We start from the raw sequence: 19294 nt of genomic DNA, 5'->3' as shown, positions 1-19294 counted from the left end.
AACTCTGGATAACACGCTTGATTTTGCCCCTACACATGTCTTCAACATCAGCATTTCAGCAGGTGGTGCTCACATATTTCAAGCCTACTTCCCACAGCTATGAGGGCCAGAAACGTCTTTAACTAGTGGAAGAGTGAGAATACAAGTTGCTACATTTGATGCATTAAACTCCATTGTTTTGCAGAACAACGGCAGGAATGTGCAAAGCTGCAATGGCAATTATTCTTCTACAGAGTTAGGAATGAGGTGGGGAAATACGATGCCCGAAAGGGAAGGAACCATGAGCTCCTATACTATGCATGCAGAAGGTCCTGGGTTCAAATCTTCAACATCTCCACTGAGAGTTTTATGGAGCATGTGCCTCCCCACTTGGAAGAGCCACTGCAACCAGAACAGACAATTCTAGGCTAGATCAGGGCTTGGGAACTTTTTTCAGCTTTTTTCCCTTCTGAGCAACCTTCTTCTGCCCACGGTGGGCAGGTAAAGGTAAAGGGACCCCTGACTGTTAGGTCCAGTCGTAGACGACTCTGGGGTTGAGGCGCTCATCTTGCTTTACTGGCCAAGGGAGCCGGGTCATGTGGCCAGTATGACAAAGCTGCTTCTGGTGAACCAGAGCAGCACATGGAAATGCTGTTTACCTTCCCACTGGAGCGGTACCTATTTATCTACTTGCACTTTGACGGGCTTTCAAACTGCTAGGTTGGCAGGAGCAGGGACTGAGCAACGGGAGCTCACCCCGTTGCAGGGATTCAAAACGCCGACCTTCTAATTGGCAAGCCCTAGGGCTCTGTGGTAAAATTGGATGGAGCAACAAATATAAATGTTAAATTTGCTGCAATTGGTACTCAACAACTTTGCTGATAGACTGCAGATCACTCAGAGATCTACCATCAGATCCTGAATTATTCTCTGTCCTGCTTGCAGTACTGGTGTTAAATGTGTGACCAACTTGAAAATAGCAATTCCTTTGTGGAAGGGGACTTTGGCTTCCCACAAAGATTCCCTTGGTGGAGAAGGAACCAGACAGGAATGCACAGCAGAAACTTGCATTTCCTTGTGTGCAAATCTAGAAATATCCCACAGCTGCGACAGGAAGTGTGATGATGAAACCTCTCTTGCCCCTCCGTATTTCATAACTCTACCATGTTGCAAAATACCTACAGTAACTTGCACTAGTAAACATTCACATTACAAGCACAGTAGATCCAGGGCATTCTGTTGCAAGCAGCAGCTGCCCGCCATCGCCAGCCTCTCTCTTACTTACTTGCTGAAGTTAAACAGAAGCCTTTCGAAGACCAAGACAGGCCCAGTGCTGCTCAGAATAGTGAGTGGTTGGCCAGCGAAAAGGCAAAAGAGAGCTCCTGTCACTGCAGTGCCCAGAAAGCTTTCCAACACGCCCTAGAACCAGAAGAATGAAAAGAGTAAATGCATTTCAGAAGCCAGTTCCTCTTCCACTCTATTCTTTTAGTACCAGCAATGATTGCATAGGGCAGAATTAACAACCCACAAACCACAGTTAATTCCTTTCCCTTGAATTTGCTGCGACTCTAACATAAACTAACTAGGCGATCTCAGGCAAATTTCTCTCTCAGATTCAGCTCTGCCCTGCATCTACGCTTTGGGAACAATGATACTTACCTTCTGCCTTGTTGGTAAGGATTGCAACAAGATAAGCACTGAAAAACACTTTGAACACTCTAAAGCACTAAACAAATTCTATTATTATTATTATTAGTAGTAGACGTAGTCAAAGCAGATGACCACAACTCAATGAGTACAAGAGTTATATTTTTGGCATCTGAGATATGGCCATGAATATTGAGATATGTACAAATTTAATAATAATAACAAATAATAATAACCACAAACCATTTCCAGCACATATTGGATGTCACCATATACATATTAAAATTTAACAGCAAAAGGAAAATCGGTACTGCTGAGGAGACCAAGAGCTAGTTCTACCCTCCAAATGTTCAAAAACAATAAAAAGTCATCCTTAAAAAATTAAGAAATTAGCTTAGAATCCGTAAAACATGAAAAAACCCTAATATTACATGATTGGCTTTCTCTGCCTAACAGCTTCTAAATGTTTGAGAACGCAGCAGATGGGCGATTTTAAAGCTTCTTCCAGCCACCCTGAGGTATAACAACATACTGTAAAATAATTAAATCCACAACATAATGGAAAGGCAGAATTCTGCAAAGGTAAAACTGAACCCTGTGCAAGTGCTCCTCCTGGCTGAGTAAGAGGAGGGGAGAGGAGTGTGCAAGCCCAACACTTCACACACGGTTGGCTAATAATAATAATAATAATAATAATAATAATAATAATAATTTGTTATTTGTGCCCCGCCCATCCAGCTGGGTTTCCCCAGCCACTCTGGGTGGCTTCCAACAAAGATTAAGAATACATTAAAATGTCACACATTAAAAACTTCCCTAAACAGGGCTGCCTTCAGATGTCTTCTGAATGTCAGGTAGTTGTTTATCTCTTTGACATCTGATGGGAGGGCGTTCCACAGGGCGGGTGCCACTACCGAGAAGGCCCTCTGCCTGGTTCCCTGTAGCTTTGCTTCTTGCAGTGAGGGAACCACTAGAAGGCCCTCAGCACTGGACCTCAGCGTCTGGGCAGAACAATGGGGGTGGAGACTCTCCTTCAGGTATACTGGACCGAGGCCGTTTAGGGCTTTAAAGGTCAACACCAAAACTTTGAATTGTGCTCAGAAACGTACTCGGAAATGTGCCAGCTAACACTAACCATGGTTTAGTGCTATGTATGAATGCGGTTTTTACTGTCCATTTTAAGGGTGGAAGCTTTCAGCTCCAGTTTCAGAGTTTTCACCCAGGCAGGAGGCAACTTTTAAACATATTTCACATGCATTTTCCAACCATGGCCAAGTGTTTCATCAGAAACCCCTCTACTCATGCAACTTCCCCAACCCATGAATTAGCGTGTCCAGCATGAGAAGGGTTTTTGCAGAGTGAAGTTCATTTTTTAAAAGAAGTTCCTTCAAGTTTCTTTGTCTTCCCATAAACATGGCTTTGTTACACACTGCAAAGCAAACAAACCTTATGTTGTGTGCCATGCAGCAATGTCAAGAATGTAGTTCAGCAGGTCACAGATACCAACTTTTGTGGACGCTATAATTTCCTTTTACAGTTTGTAAATATGCGGAATGAATAAAAAAGATACTTGACAGAACCTCCAGGATCTGTACAGAATATTTATGTGGGGTGGGGGGAAGAAGAAAACTGGAATTGGATGGATTGCTTGACCTTATTTAATTAAACGTAAGCAAAATTCTTAGCAGCAGAAGTTATAAAAAGCAATAAAAGAGAGAACTACATTGCTGAAGGCACTTGGAAGTGGCCAAATACTACACATTTCAGAGTCCTTGGCTGGCTCCTGTAGATGGTAACCGTGAGTGAGGCCCACATCCTGACCCCTTGAGCAATAATTTTCAGTCTGTTTTATGTGATCCATCATCCCAAGGGCTCCTAAACTCACCTCAGTCACTTTTAACATTTTTTTTTTTACACATTCAAATGATAAATTCAAAGGCTAAAGGCCTATTTGTTACTACTATTTATTAACAAATAAAAGTAAATTCAATTCTGATTTACACAATATTCTATTCTATGTCTAAGAAGATATTCTATGTCTAAGAACCCTGTTTTCTCAGAAACACAAAGCCTTGATTCAAGGACTCGGAAACCAAAGCCGCCAGTCATATTAGAAGCAAACATCCTCACTCTGTGTTACAGAGTCAAAATCCTGGACATAGCAATGATAAATGCCTCAAGTATTTCTGAGCCAGTGCTAATACTGAACAAACTACTACACGAGGAATACAATACACCAAATTGTAGCACAGTTCCTAAGAATCCACTTTCTTCAAAACTCTTGTTTGCAGAGATAAGGGAAACATTCCAGTGCGTCAGCAAATGTAAATAGTGTAGTTTCATTGAACACAGAGAGGAAAGAATGCAGTTATAAATTGCACTGACCCAGTTCAAGCAAAGCTCTGTTTGTTGTGGAGGCTACACACAGCGAGGATCACAACTGCTTCCTGCTTTACCCAGTGGAAATGCCTGACCTAACAGGTGAACTCTCACCTGTGGGCATAATGTTTGCATATGGACTACATGTATGCAACACTCAACATTTAACAACCTGGATGTGGTTGTTTAGCTACATAAAAATCTTGGAAATAACTGTGTGATTTAAATATCTGTACACTGGATTTTATGTGTGCAGGCCGCCATGAAGATACTACAAACACACATGGACTGGCCCTGAATGAGAGACAGTTGCGCCCAGTGTGTGTTAGTGGGGTGCAGTACAGCTCTCCCACTATGCCTTTGCACTGTTCATGTTCATCTGATCCAGGTGACTGATGCAGAAATCTGGCTCTTCTATAATGCTACATGTGCCACTAATTTTGTGCCTGCTTTCCATTGTTCCATTTTCCTGGCTCCACCTCTTTCTTGTTGACCAGACTGAGCCTGATGAGTTGCTCAGACTTTTTGAGTACATTATCTTTCATGTCCCTGGGATCAGACTCCCCTTCTTTGGAGCATGAAGTCAGGGAGTCAGTGGGAGAGGGAATTGCCCCCAGGGCCAGTCCAAGTTGCATACAGTAAACCAGAAGGTGCTTGTGCAAGAGGAACCATGTTGACTTCCTCTGACTCCAGCTCAGAAGCCCTAATGGAACCACAGTCTTCCCTGCTCTGTTGGAATCAAAATAGGCCCATTTAAATGAAGAGGTTGCTCTCACAAAATGTTATACCAGCTCTTTTTTCAGGCTCAGCTAAAGAGTGACTGTTGCTGAAGCAACATTTGAGCCCTGCTCATATGGAGGATTCAACCTGTGCCCTGTAAGGAGCTGTCCAGGGTGCTACTGGAGCCTTGCCTCTGTACTGCAGAGGCTGTTGATCAAAACAGAAAAGTTTTCTGTGAAATCCAGCTCGAGGCTTCCTTAAATCAGTTCTCCATGCTTCTCTGGAGGCCACCCTGGGTGGCGGTGAGGTCTACAGACTTGTCTGGCTCTTCATATGGACTCTACCCTAGAGCCCAGCCTGATTGACCTCCTTCCTCATCTGTCTGCCTATCCTAGAGAACTAACACTGGATCCAACAGACAGCCTGAAGTTCTAACTTTGCCCGGATTTTACTGGGATATCATTCACCAAAGATTGGTGAGTGTTTTTGGTGGTACTCTACTTTGTGTGGAATCGCTTTTGGCCTGGGTTGGGGAACCTGTGGCCCTCTAATTGCTGCTGAATTACAGTTCCATCATCTCTGAGCACTGGCCATGCTGGAGCTGATGGGAGTTGGAATCCAACAATCATCTAGAGCAGTGGTTCTCAACCTGTGGGTCCCCAGATGTTGTTGAACTACAACTCCCATCATCCCTAAGCTCTGGCCTTGCTAGCTAGGGATGATGGGAGTTGTAGTTCAACAACATCTGGGGACCCACAGGTTGAGAAAGGCTGATCTAGAGGGCTACAGGCTTTAGACCTTTTCAAGATTAATTATTCCCCATGGATCTGGGGCTGAATGAGCAGCTAACTGAATCGGCTTTTTATTAGATCCCAGGAAAAACAGCAGCATTAATAAAACTCCGCCCCTCCCTGCCACATATGCACACACACACAACAGCAACAACAAGAGTAGGAAGAAGATAGATCACTGTTTAGCACTAGTCATTATCTCCTTAGTTACTGTGTCTTTCCATGTTCTTCCCAAATGCACTTCTCTGAGCCCAGGGCAAAGGACCAAGTAGTTCACTTTCTAGCCCTGGCCAGGAATTCATTTCAATCCTGCCTGACTATAACTTCTGGAGGTACACTCAGGATTGACACTTCTCATGCAGGGTGATTTGCTCTGCATACTTCATTTAAATGTCAAGGAATTTAATATTTCCACTGAACGCAAAGATTGGAGGGGGCCCGGGGGGTTGGGGAACCACTCTAGTGTACATACATACATATACACACACACACACAACACAACACAAGATCCAGCTGAAACTAAGCCAAATGTAAAAAGGGAATGTGCTATAAAAATTGAAGGTTAGTAGCAAAGCCTCACAGACCAGGAAGCTTAGTTCGAGGTAAAGAAACCAGAGAGTTCTTTGTTAAGCTAACTTCCTTCATTTTGAGAACAAATATTTGGCCAGTGATAGGGAGGCGAAGGAGGCATTCACAGTACTTGACACTGATTTATTCCCCCATCTCCTGGAGTTTCATGTAAGCAGATGAATTTTGTTTAGATTTGCAGCAGACTCAACGTGGAACTGAAAAGGTTTCTTTTTTTCCACTCCATGCACGCCAGCAGGAAGTTTCTTTTTTCCAAAGGCAAATCACTTTCCATGGATAGCCTCCTTTGTTCCCTTCTGGTGGGAACATTGGGAGCCGAGAATATGACAGGGCTCAATACAGGAGTGCTGTGACATAGACCCAGAACCACTTCCGAATATCAAGGTTCAGTCCTAAAACACATGCTGGATTTGTAAAGTGAAGAGTGATGGGTCAAGAGCATGTCCAGAGTGCATTCTGTGCCCCTGATTATACAACCACAATAGCACATGGCATGCATAGGATATGAGGAAGTAGTGGATAGCATGGTGAGACTGTGCTACTCACCTGACTCGACTCTACACTGTTGGCAAACACCAGAATGGAGAGCACTAGACTTTCTCTGCCAGCGCATTTGCACTGCACTGACTTCACCGCCACCTTGTCCCTATCTATCCCAATACCCAGCAGTGACGCAACCTGCGCCAAGTGAGCAATGCAGCCCCGCCCACCATGTTTGTTATTGATTAGGAAGCTTTCCTGATCAGGGAACGCACCTTCCCAATACTATCATGACAGCACTCTCTTTAGAGATTCAGCACTCATTGATCACTGCCTGGTGCTGTTTAACCTAGTTAGAGTATTATGGCCAATCTGGGCTATCATTCTTAGTGATTGTTTGAGCGAATACTTCTGTTTTGCTCTTGCAAATTGTGACGTTACTGATCTCACTGGCATATACAAGATTGCTTATAGCATTTTTGCCCTGGTGCGCTGCCCACTTTCCTCCAATATCTGATGCATGCAAGGGTTTTCAAGTTGCAGCCGACGCAGCACAGGTTATCTTGCACCACCTGAAACTGCTGCACAGGTGCAACACCCCAAGTGTCACACTGGACCAGTTAGAAAAAGGTAAAGGACCCCTGGACAGTTCAGTCCAGCCAAAGGCGACTATGGGGTTGCGGCACTCATCTCACTTTCAGGCCAAGGGAGCGGCCGTTTGTCCACAGACAGCTTTCTGGGTCATGTGGCCAGCAAAACTAAATTGCTACTGGTGCAACGGGACACTGTGACAGAAACCAAAGCGAATGGAAACACTGCTTCTGTTCCTGCTGCAGGGGCACCTATTTATCTACTTGCAGTGGCATGCTTTCGAACTGCTGGGTTGGCAGGAGCTGGGACAGAACAATGGGAGCTCACTCCATCATGGGGATTCAACCTGCCGACCTTCCGATCGGAAACCACAAGAGGCTCAGTGGTTTAGACCACAGCGCCACCTGCTTCCCTGTCACTGGACCAGTGCAACACTACAACTCACAACAGGATGCTGGCGTAATAACTCTTGCATCTCATACTCATTTTGTTTTTCTTTGCACAGCAAACCGTAAGGCTGTGCTGTTTGAAGCGGTCGTAAAAAAAGAAAAAAACTGTTTTTAACCAAGCCTAGACTACTGCAGTTGCAGAAGTTTGAACTGCCTTGCTCTGAGCCATGGCTCACCTGCATGTTGTCCGTAGCATCTCCCAGCAGCCCCCCAAAAGTGATGGCGTTGGTTACAGTAGCCAGATAGATGAAGAGAATGGCAGACAGGGCTTGGATGTTGAATGCATCATAGAAGTCGCTGGCAAAGAAAGGGGCTTTCCTCTTGATGTCTTTGATTAAACCGCCGCAGAATCTAGCAAAGGGAAGAAGAAGAAGAGTTTGGATTTGATATCCCGCTTTATCACTACCTGAAGGAGTCTCAAAGCAGCTAACATTCTCCTTTCCTTTCCTCCCCCCAACAAACACTCTGTGAGGTGAGCAGGACTGAGAGACTTCAGAGAAGTGTGACTAGCCCAAGGTCACCCAGCAGCTGCATGTGGAGGAGCGGAGACGTGAACCCGATTCACCAGATTACGAGTCTACCGCTCTTAACCACTACACCACACTGGAGAACCATGCGCCACAATTACATGAGTCAAGGCACAAAAGGAGAATCTGGAACTGAGAAGCCTGTGTGCCAATGCAATCGAGCGAGGTGCCCCATATCAGCACACAGACTTTTGTCACTTACCTGCCAGTTCGTTGCAACTCCTCGCAGTCCCCGTGCCCTCCACCTCCATTTCCCCCGTCGTGTGGAGTGTCCCCATTCATCTGCAGATTCTCACCACCCGAATACATGTTTTTCCTGAGCAGAAAGAAAGAAATGAGAATCCATCTGGGCTTCCATATATCCAGGATCTTCAGCCTGTGACTTTGGATGCCACAACTGCGGCAAGGCACGTGGCATTAAGGCGTGCCATTTTAGGCGGTGAAACTTTAATTACTACAACCATATCCAATGATGGGGTCTTAAAATTTTGAGGGGTTTTTTAGTTTTTTGAGGGGGTGAGGAATTCAAATATTTTTGAGGGGGTGAGGAATTCAAATATGCTATTACTTTTGTGACTGGACAACATTTAGCTCGGCAAGCCTAGGTTTGACGAAGAAGCGCATAAATTGCTTTCGGAAAACCAAATAATTTTAATTTTACCTAATGAAAATGTTGGGTCCTGCTAAACAAATAAGTACGCATAACTGCAAGTATTTGGTGATCATTTTTAATGATTCCTATGCAATTTTACACACAATTTACTAACCAAGCAAAACCAAAGTCTATTAATTTAACCAAAATATCCCAAGTCCTGATACAACCTTTTTGGCACGCCTCGATTTTGGAATGTGAAAGTTGAAAAAGTTGGAGGTGGAAGGAAGGAACATTCATAACCAAATGAGATCAGTTATTTCAGAAGAATATATGCAAGAGGGCCGGAGAATGAAGGAGAAATAGATGATTTCCTTAAGAAATATGGATTACAAAAAATTTCGCAACAGAGTATAATGATTTTGAATGAGAAAATAACTGAACAAGAAATAGAGGGTGCCATTCAAAATATGCAATTAGGGAAATCTCCAGGACCAGATGGATTGACCTCCAGATACTACAAAGCTTTGAAAGAATGGTTAGTACAACCATTGAAGGAGGTCTGCAATGAAATTTACGGCATGTAATGCCTTAAGAGAAAATATTATGAAAATGATTTACAGGTGGTACATCACCCCAACCAAGCTCGCAAAAATCTATCATTTGCCCAATAATAAATGCTGGAAATGTAATGAAACTGAAGGAACCTTTTACCACCTTTGGTGGACCTGCCCAAAGATTAAAGCCTTCTGGGAAATGATTTATAATAAAAAATTAAGAAGGTACTTAAATGTACTTTTCATAAGAAACCAGAGGCATTTCTCCTGGGCATGGTCGGCCAATTGGTATCAAAGAAGGATAGGACGTTTTTTATGTATGCTACCACAGCAGCAAGGATCCTCTTAGCAAAGTATTGGAAGACACAAGAACTACCCACACTGGAAGAATGGCAGACAAAGGTGATCGACTACATGGGACTAGCGGAGATGACCGGCAGAATCCGTGACCAAAAAAAAGAGACGGCGGAAGAAGATTGGAAGAAATTTAAAGTATATCTTAAAAATTGTTGTAAAATTGAAGAATGCTAAAATGTCAGGGGAAAGGAAAATATAGAATTACAGCTGTAACTGATTAAGTGTTAGAAGAAGTTTAAAAAGAAAACAAGTAATTAATTAATTGGTCTGAATAGTTGCTGAAGAAATTTGAAAACAAGGATGCAGAAAAGGGGAGGTAAGGGGAAGTCCGAGAAGTAAGGTTATGAAAAAAACGTTTTTGAAATTATACACGTTTATATGTTTTCGTTTGTTTATGTGAGTGTGTTGTTTTGTTTTTTATTTGTGTTGGAAAACCAATAAAAATTATTAAAAAAAAAAAAGTTGAAAAAGTTGGCATGCCATAATGCGGCATATGCACCTCTCTTACCTTTTGTCTGAAGACGGGAGGGACTTGGGGGGCTCTATCCTGATGGCAGGGTCCCACTCCCCAGGTGGGAGTACAATGACTTCATCCAGGAACTCATCAATCCCAGCAATCAGGTCCTGTCTGTCTTTGGCTTTGTAGGCAATGTCGTGGAACACCTGCACATAGGAAGGAATGGGAAGGTTGCCATCTAGCAAATCCTTCTACAGGTGCACAGAAAGACGCCTCATTTATGAGGTCATCCTCTTTGTCCATCTAGCCTGACAACCTTCTCTTCTGCCTCGCAGCAACTCTCCAGAGCTTCAGGCTGTGGTCTTTCCAATAAGACCTTTTAGATGTCGGGGATTAAATCTGCAGTCCTCAAAACCCAAAGCACATCCACTACCCACTGAGCTATGGTTCCTCCCTGTTATAGAGCACTAGGCAAATTGCCACTAGGCAAATTGCCACACTGTTAAAACTGAACCAAATAAACAAGTTTATTTTATAAGCACTAACAAGTTTATGGTTTCTTAGACAACATTCCTGTAAGTTTCTTAACTTTAGTTTCTTTACCAGCCTAATACCTTCTATCAACTGTTTGACTGACTCCTCTTAACAGATTCTCTCACTCTCTCACATCAGACTAGCCCAACCCACAGACTTATCCTCTCTGTCTCTTCTAACTTCAGACTGACTTCTCAACCACCCTAACTCGAACTCGAACTCCTTCCCTTGGGTTCCCATTGGTTAGTCATTTTACAATTAGTTAACCCTTTCCTTATGAACCCAGTATGATGTCACACACCTAGGAGGGCAAACGCCACATTACCTTTTATTCTACAGAGCTTTTGCTTAAGGGGGGGGAGCTGGCAATATATTTTCAGCAAAAGAGGAAGCAGCAGGGGGTGCTTAACTTTTCCTGCACCCACAACTTTTCAGTGCAACAGTTTCCCAGGCTACTCCTGCTGCAACCTGCAGCTGGGTTTATTTCTGGTCTCTGAACCAGTGATGCAGGTTTCCTGGAAATTGTTTTGCATTGGAATATGTTGCTGTGCAAATTAGTTTAATTGGGATTGCAAAAATTTCAGTTCACGTCGGGTGACTACCTGATGCCCTGGAGAGTGATCTAATTTAGGACGGTTAATTTACCTGTATTTAGCAAGCACTTGAACAACCAAGCTCAGCTAATACTGCATTTGAAGTTGGTCCTTTTCACCTGTTCATTGCTACTAAAGAAATTATGGGACAGAGAATTTCCCATGGAAAAATAAAGCACTGGAAAAGTTTGCTCCCCATATCACTGCTCTGAACCTACCTGGAAATAAAGTGGGTGTGAGGAGCTGAAAGGGGAGTGATAGGCAAGGAAATTACTCCTCAACCACCTGTTGCTTAGAAGTTACCTCCATCCTGCCATTTTACTGATGTTTGGTGGAAACCTGTGTTCAAAGACATAGGACTGCCACCGTCCCGGGAAGTTCTGCTTCTAGATAGTCAAGATTGGTTGCTGTTTCCTATCACTTGATGGTAAGCTGAACACTTTATCCAATGTAATGCGTGGAACAGCCTTCAAAATCTCCCATTCCTGGAAATTCACAGAAGACTGCCCCGAACATTTCCTGGAAGTATTGCAAGATTGGCTCTTTTGAGGCTGTGGCTAGAAAAGCGAAAGCTTTTATCTTGTGAACCACCCTGAGAGATTGTGATGAAGGGTGGTAAATATATAGCAATAACAACACTAATGCAAATATTGGTTACTGCTGAGTGAACTGCACTCAGCAACACAGAAGGGAGATTACCTCATCAGACATCAAGGTAGCGATGGCTCGGCCAATCTCATGGTATGATTTAGCTTTGCCTTTGGGACCCAGCAAAATGAAGAGGAACCTGACCCCCAAGGAAGAAAAAGAAAGAACAAACAAATGTTGTCATGATTCACTGTTTTTAAAAAACCAACACAGTATATCTTCAGTAAAATATGAACCACCAGATTAGATAAAAGCAGTGGCACATGGAGATTCATAGAATTTGTATCAGTTGGACATTAATAAACAACAAGAAGATATAGCAAAACTTGTTATATCATTAACGTCAGAAAAACTTTAATAAAAACATCTTAACATCTGACAGCGATCCAAGGAAACCGGAAGGCTATGAATCATGGAATTGTAGGACTGGAAATAACCCACAGCGCCATGTGTTCAAACCCCCTGCAATGAAGGAAAAGCGCTTCTCCATCAACCTGCTTAATTTGGTTGGGACCAAATCCCTGCTTAAGATGAAGAGGCCGATTCCAGTAGTTGGTCATCCCATCAGGTAATTACAGAACTTTAATGTAACTGAATTTTGCTTATTTCCTCTTCCTTTTCATTCTTCCATTTTGTGTCATGTCTACCAGACATTCCGGCGTGATCCTGTTTTATTTTGGCATACCGCGTAGTTGCCTTTTAATAATAGAAAACAGGATCAAAAATAGGAACGGAGGGGGTGGGAGGGAAGAAGAAGAGGAGGAGTTTGGATTTGATATCCCGCTTTATCACTATCCGAAGGAGTCTCAAAACAGCTAACATTCTCCTTTCCCTTCCTCCACCACAACAAACACTCTGTGAGGTGAGTGAGGCTGAGAGACTTCAGAGAAGTGTGACTAGCCCAAGGTCACCCAGCAGCTGCATGTGGAGGAGTGGAGACGCGAACCCGGTTCACCAGATTACGAGTCCACTGCTCTTAACCACAATACCAAAAGTATCCTTAACTGGGAGCTGTGGGGAGGTGGGGACTTCAGTCTCAGCAAATGCTTCATGGGGGCAAGACCAACCAAAGATGAGCTGCTGTGCTCATTAGGCCTGGCATTTGTTTTGCTAAGAAGGAATTAACTCCAGCTTGCACAGTGTGGTTTACTGCTGGCTCTCTCCTGTCTATAGAGAACACTTTTTGTTGCTGCTGTTATTCCTTAGTTTAAAACTGCAGCTTTCTTAAATATGAATGCACCTCTCTTCTCTCTTTCCCTGCCACCCTTCTGATTTAAGTAATGCTAATACAACCATTGACTTGAAAAGGCTCCTAATGTTTAAAATAACATTTGTGGGGGAAACAGAGGCTTTTTATTAGATATTTTAGGGACAGAGATTCCGAGTGAGCAGTAAAGACTTTTTATGCATGCGATGACAGCAGCGAGAATATTACTGGCCCAGAGTTGGAAAGAGGATAAAGTTCCAGCCAAAGAGAAGTGAAGATGATGGACTATGCTGAAATGGCAAAATTGACCAGAAGAATTGGAGACCAGGATGAGAAGCAGTTTAAGAAAGAATGGGAAAAAATTATAATGTATGTGAGAGAACAATGTAAACAACTAAAAACTTTGGCAGGATTAGAGTAATACTTGTAAAGTACAAAACACAATGGAAAAGTTAATAATATTTATAATGAATTGGGGGGGATAAGCTGGAAGAAAAAGGGATTGACAATGAAAACCAGAGAAGGGTGGGGGGAGGTCAAGGGATCCCGAGAATCTAAAATGTGAAGTTTAAATTGAAATGTGTTATGTAAAATTAAAAAAACAACAACACAGTGGTACCTCTGGTTGCGAACGGGATCAGTTCCAGAGTCCCGTTCGCAACCTGAAATGAACACAACCTGCGTCTGCGCATCTGTGCACGCGTGGGTCATGATTCACCGCTTCTGTGCATGTGCATGGCATCATTTTGCGCGTCTGCACATGCGCAAATAGCAAAACCTGGAAGTAACTTTTTCCGGTACTTCCGGATCGCCACGGGACGCAACCTGAAAACGCGTAACCTGAAGCAAACGTAACATGAGGTATGACTATATATTAAAAAGAAAAAGAAAAGGCTCCTTTACCGGGTAGGTACAGGGACTTCTGTAAGAGCACCGAGCATAACTGCTTGCTGCAGCCGAACGAAGGCAATGAAAGGGGCTTCCAAGAAGTCGACTTCTCCCACCAGGACGTTGGAGGCCTCGGCGTCTCGAGGTAACTTCTTCATGAACTTGTTCTTCAGCTGCGTGGGAGAGAGAAGAGACACAGGCATCTCGTCAGAATGAAAAGGCTCTTGTGGTTTAAGGCAAGCAAGTTTAATTGTGGCAGAAACTTCTGTGGGCTGCAGGCCACTTCGTCAGATGCATGGAATGCAATCTTCAGTCGTCAGGCATATAGATTTACCACATTTTTTCCATGTATGAGATAATGTTTTTCCCCCAAAATATTTTTAGTCAAAAATTGAGGGCCATCTTATACATGGAAAAAACACGGTATATGCATACCTACGGACATATATGTGCATGGTTGGGTGGGGAGGAGGTGGACTGCAAACAGTGAGGTCTGATGAAATGCAGAAAACAGTTAACAATAATTCCCAGGTACAACTCACAAAACAAGATTTTTAATTATTTATTTTTATTTAGTGGATTTCTATATCACCCTTCATCATAAGATCTCAGGGCGGTTCACAGAAGAAAATGCAGGACAGAAACAAGGAAATAGTTAAAACAAAACAACAAAACAATAATCCTTCTCCCTTTCCCATAGGTAAAGGTAAAGGGACCTCTGACCATTAGGTCCAGTCGTGGACGACTCTGGGGTTGCGGCGCTCATCTCGCTTTATTGGCCGAGGGAGCTGGCGTACAGCTTCCAGGTCATGTGGCCAGCATGACTAAGCTGCTTCTGGCGAACCAAAGCAGCACACGGAAACGCCATTTACCTTCCCGCCGGAGCGGTGCCTATTTATCTACTTGTACTTTGACGTGCTTTCGAACTGCTAGGTTGGCAGGAGCAGGGACTGAGCAACGGGAGCTCACCCTGTCACGGGGATTTGAACCACCGACGTTCTGATTGGCAAGTCCTAGGCTCAGTGGTTTAACCCACAGCGCCACCCGCGCCCCTCCCTTTCCCATAGACAGATGTAAAAGGCTGTAGAATATTAATCAGCCAAAGGTCTGGCTGAAGAGGAATGTTTTCACCTGGTGCCTAAAGATGTATCATGAAGGTGCCAAACAAACCTCCCTGGGGGGATCATTCCACAAGCAGGATCCCACCCTCAATTCCTCCAGTTAACACCAACACGTAAGTTTGTAATATATGCAATTGTATCTACTGGACAGTTCACATATACTGTTTATTATTAATTTACAAATTGCCTTTTACCCATATGTCACTGCAATTTAATAATGGCAGCACACCATAACAGCCACAACAAGAAGAGCGTCCCATTTACGTGTGCAGTATTACGCAGAAGTGCCCGAGCTGCATTTCCATTTGGAGGTAAATGCAGAACTGGGGAAGGAGGCAAAAATGTTTGTGGAATGAAATACGTCCCTACCATCACCTTGATAGATTGCTGGTGGAAACTGCTGGTGGAAACTGCATGAGAAAAAGGTCTAAATTTCAGAGTAGCTTAAGGTGACGAATTGATCCTAGATGCTCCAGTGAAGGGCACTTCTTATTCTTTCTTCTTTGAAAAGTGCAGCTGGAAGGATATTCCAGCTGCAATTATTCATTTTGTCCTTAGTGTTCTAGCCAACACAACACGTGTGACGTTCTGCAGATCCCTTGAGAATAAATCACGAAACCACATTTGCTTCGGAAAGCCCACGCAAACTGAGCACATACTGGAGATATTGTGATGCTTCCATCTCTTACCACTCAAACCAAATTTCCCCCCTGGAAGATTTCACAGACTACCTGGCAGCACAAAAACACTGTGTCCAATTATGCAATCTTGTGGTCCACATACCCAAATGTTTAAAAGGTCAAGGGACCCCTGACTATTAGGTCCAGTCGTGACCGACTCTGGGGTTGTGGCGCTCATCTAGCTTTATTGGCCGAGGGAGCCAGCAAACAGCTTCCGGGTCATGTGGCCAGCATGACTAAGCCGCTTCTGGTGAACCAGAGCAGCGCACGGAAACGCCGTTTACCTTCCTGCCAGAGCAGTACCTATTTATCTACTTGCACTTTGACGTGCTTTCAACTGCTAGGTTGGCAGGAGCTCACCCTGTCGTGGGGATTCGAACCGCCAACCTTCTGATCGGCAAGTCCTAGGCTCTGTGGTTTAACCCACAGCACCACCCGCATCCCTACCCAGATGTTTACAGGGTCCCTAAAATCCCACACCTAAATGCCTAAAATGGTCATTGCCTGCAATCCACTTTAATTATACAAACCTAAATTTCCAGTATGCGCTCGATTCCATCCCAAAGAATATTATTGTTGTTGCTGTTTATATTTGTAAACTGACAGTATAAAGGCAATCTGGTACTAAAAGATAAAGCAACAACAGCAGAGCTGAGAAACTGCCATCAACATGCAGGTAGGTATTGTTAACAGAAGATGCTAGGCTTTATTGAATAATCTCCAGCTGTCGAGTGTTTTGTACTTTCCAAAGAATGCACTCACTTTATTTTCTCTTCCTGAATTTGGCTTTTTGTCTTCTGGGTCCTCTTCCATCACCAACATCTACCATCACCTACCTGGGTCCAAATAGTATCTAACTTTATCTCACCCCCTTTCCTCCTCCTCCACATTGTCCTGGAGTGACCCTATCCACTCAAAAAGCTTCAGCTAAAATCTTTATGCTAGTAATTCACAGATTAATTCACCACTCCCGATACGTCCGACTTCATCAAGTCCTGCCTCTGTTAGTTGCTGTGATGTGTTCTCTTAAGACATTTTGCCAACAGCTTAAAAATGCTAACAGGGTTAGCTCCTTATCTTTCTATCCGCTGTTACTTCTTTCCTTCCATTCCCACTTAAAGCAGACAATACCAGTCGGTGGTGAAAAGGCTGCTCTGAAGAAGAGATCTGTGAAAGTCAAAAGCTTGCACACACACACATACCCCAAGAAATATTGACTCAATATGCATCGATTGGGATTTTATGAAATTCACCCAGTGACCAAATATACCATGCACCTCTGGGTGCATGTTTGCAGTAATAACATAATACAGATAATGAAAGATGGGGGGAGCATTTTGAATTAAGACAAGTGTGTTGCAATTTATACATACAAGCAAAGCAGGCAACTCTGACATGGTGAAGGAACTAGGATGGCAAGCAGACCAGGGCAATTAAGGAATATCAAAAGCACTGGGATTTCCCTTGCTTGAATACCTTTATAGACAAAAGCATTTCCCTCCAATCTATCCCAGCTAAAAGTGTATATTACTACAATACAACAGTATCATTCCAGATTTACTGTTATAGTTTCTACCCCAAAAAATCCTGGGAATTTTATTTTGTGAGGATTCTCTGTTAGAAACTGCTACACTCGCCCTCTCAGAGCTACAAATCTCAGAGTGCCTAGGGCAAAGGAAACAGCTGTTTGTCTGATAAGAACATACGAAGAGCTTTCCCCTTAAACTGGACTTAAAAGCCTAAACTGAACCTATAGCGGGGTTGAACTGAAGGCTAAAAGTGGATGTTTACTCTGCAATGAGTGCTCCTCGCGCATCCAAGTTCTTTGCAGCATCCACACAGCATCACTGGCATCAAAATGCCAACCCCATTTCTCCCTGCCCCTTCTAATCGAGAGGTACCCTTCCACAGATAATCCAATACATTGTTGTTGTTTAGTCGTTTAGTCATGTCTGACTCTTCATGACCCCATGGACCAGAGCACGCCAGGCACTTCTGTCCTCCACTGCCTCCCGCAGTTTGATCAAACTCATGCTGGTAGCTTCAAGAACACCATCCAACCATCTCGTCCTCTGTCGTCCCCTTCTCCTTGTGCCCTCCATCTTTCCCAACATCAGGGTCTTTTCCAGGGAGTCTTCTCTTCTCATGAGATGGCCAAAGTATTGAAGCCTCAGCTTCAGCACTCAGGGCTGATTTCCTTCAGAATGGAGAGGTTTGATCTTGCAGTCCACGGGACTCTCAAGAGTCTCCTCCAGCACCATAATTCAAAAGCATCAATCCAATACATTACACACTCACAAAAATAATGTTCCCAATGCTGCGTTTGCAGATTTGGGAGGAAGATGGGTGCTAGCTGCTGAACACAAAGCCTTGTGACTCTCCGTGGAGGGGAATTAGCTCCAGTGGTAGACTACTCACTTAGCATGAACCAACAGGAACAATTAATGGAGGCTTCCCCACTCTTCCTTTTCGGGGAGGGGGAGACGACCCATCACTTAGCAATAAAGCACATGGTATGCATAGATTCTCCTGGCCCCTGACATTATAAGTTAACATGGTCAGTTAGAAGGGGGTGTAGAACCACTGAATTGTAGAGTTGGAAGGGAGCATGATCTAGTCCAACCCCTGGCAAGGCAGGAAACTTACCTAAAGCGTCCATGACAGATGTGATTTGAGACTTTTCTCTGCCCGGCATACTGGAGAGTTTCTGCAAGTCAGTGTAGACAACACTGGGCTAGATGGCTAATAGTGCGACTTGTCAATAGGCAGCTTTCTATATCCCTCCTCCTCTCTATCCCAGTAACATCTAGCAACACAAACAGAGTGTTGTAACCTCACTCTGCTGCGAATTCCCCCATGCCTAAAGGAGCTGCGGCTTTTGGTGACTGGCAGATGCATTCAGTGTGGAAGCACCTGGAGATTCCCAATCATAAATGGCCACAAAGTGAGTATGCATCACTCGAGGTACTTGGCTTCTCAGACCAGAAAACAGGACATTTTCTGTAGATCTCTGGCCCCCACTTTTATTTCATTTGGGCGTTAAGGAGTTACTGCGCCTGCTATGAGAGGAGTGGGACTTGTTGCTACATCTGTGCTGCTTTAAGGGTAAAGGTAAAGGGACCCCTGACCATTAGGTCCAGTCGTGGCCGACTCTGGGGTTGCGGTGCTCTCGCTTTATTGGCCAAGGGAGCTGGCGTACAGCTTCCAGGTCATGTGGCCAGCATGAAGAAGCCGCTTCTGGCGAACCAGAGCAGCGCACGGAAACGCCGTTTACCTTCCCGCCAGAGCGGTACCTATTTATCTACTTGTACTTTGATGTGCTTTCGAACTGGCAGGAGCAGGGACCAAGCAACAGGAGCTCACCCCGTCACAGGGATTCGAACTGCTGACCTTCTAATCGGCAAGTCCTAGGCTCTGTGGTTTAACCCACAGCGCCACCCGCGTCCCTGCTTTAGTGCTGCTTTAGTAAGACTTTTAAACTTGCTTTCTACTTTTAAGCTACAGTCTTC

The 19294-nt window shown here is 44.0% G+C and overlaps 1 protein-coding gene across 10 annotated transcripts in view; it reads right to left on the bottom strand.

The window, feature by feature from the left end:
* Window positions 1–19294, bottom strand: part of SLC4A4 (solute carrier family 4 member 4) — a 194401-nt gene that overhangs the window by 43966 nt on the left and 131141 nt on the right. For all 10 annotated transcript variants that reach the window (XR_014568331.1, XR_014568332.1, XR_014568333.1 and 7 more), the window contains 6 exons: window positions 14000–14157; window positions 11941–12028; window positions 10166–10320; window positions 8354–8467; window positions 7801–7975; window positions 1265–1398 (listed from right to left, as the gene is read on the bottom strand). Coding sequence is in view for 6 of the 10 variants with exons in the window: in XM_083756374.1 (XP_083612500.1) it covers window positions 1265–1398; window positions 7801–7975; window positions 8354–8467; window positions 10166–10320; window positions 11941–12028; window positions 14000–14157 (824 nt within the window). In the remaining 4 variants the exon portion in view is untranslated. The remainder of the gene's footprint in view (window positions 1–1264; window positions 1399–7800; window positions 7976–8353; window positions 8468–10165; window positions 10321–11940; window positions 12029–13999; window positions 14158–19294) is intronic.

Source organism: Podarcis gaigeae, assembly GCF_964106915.1.
Source record: "Podarcis gaigeae genome assembly, chromosome: 9".
Lineage (NCBI taxonomy): Eukaryota > Metazoa > Chordata > Lepidosauria > Squamata > Lacertidae > Podarcis > Podarcis gaigeae.
Note: the sequence above shows the minus strand (reverse complement) of the source record. Positions and strands in the feature narration are given on the sequence as shown.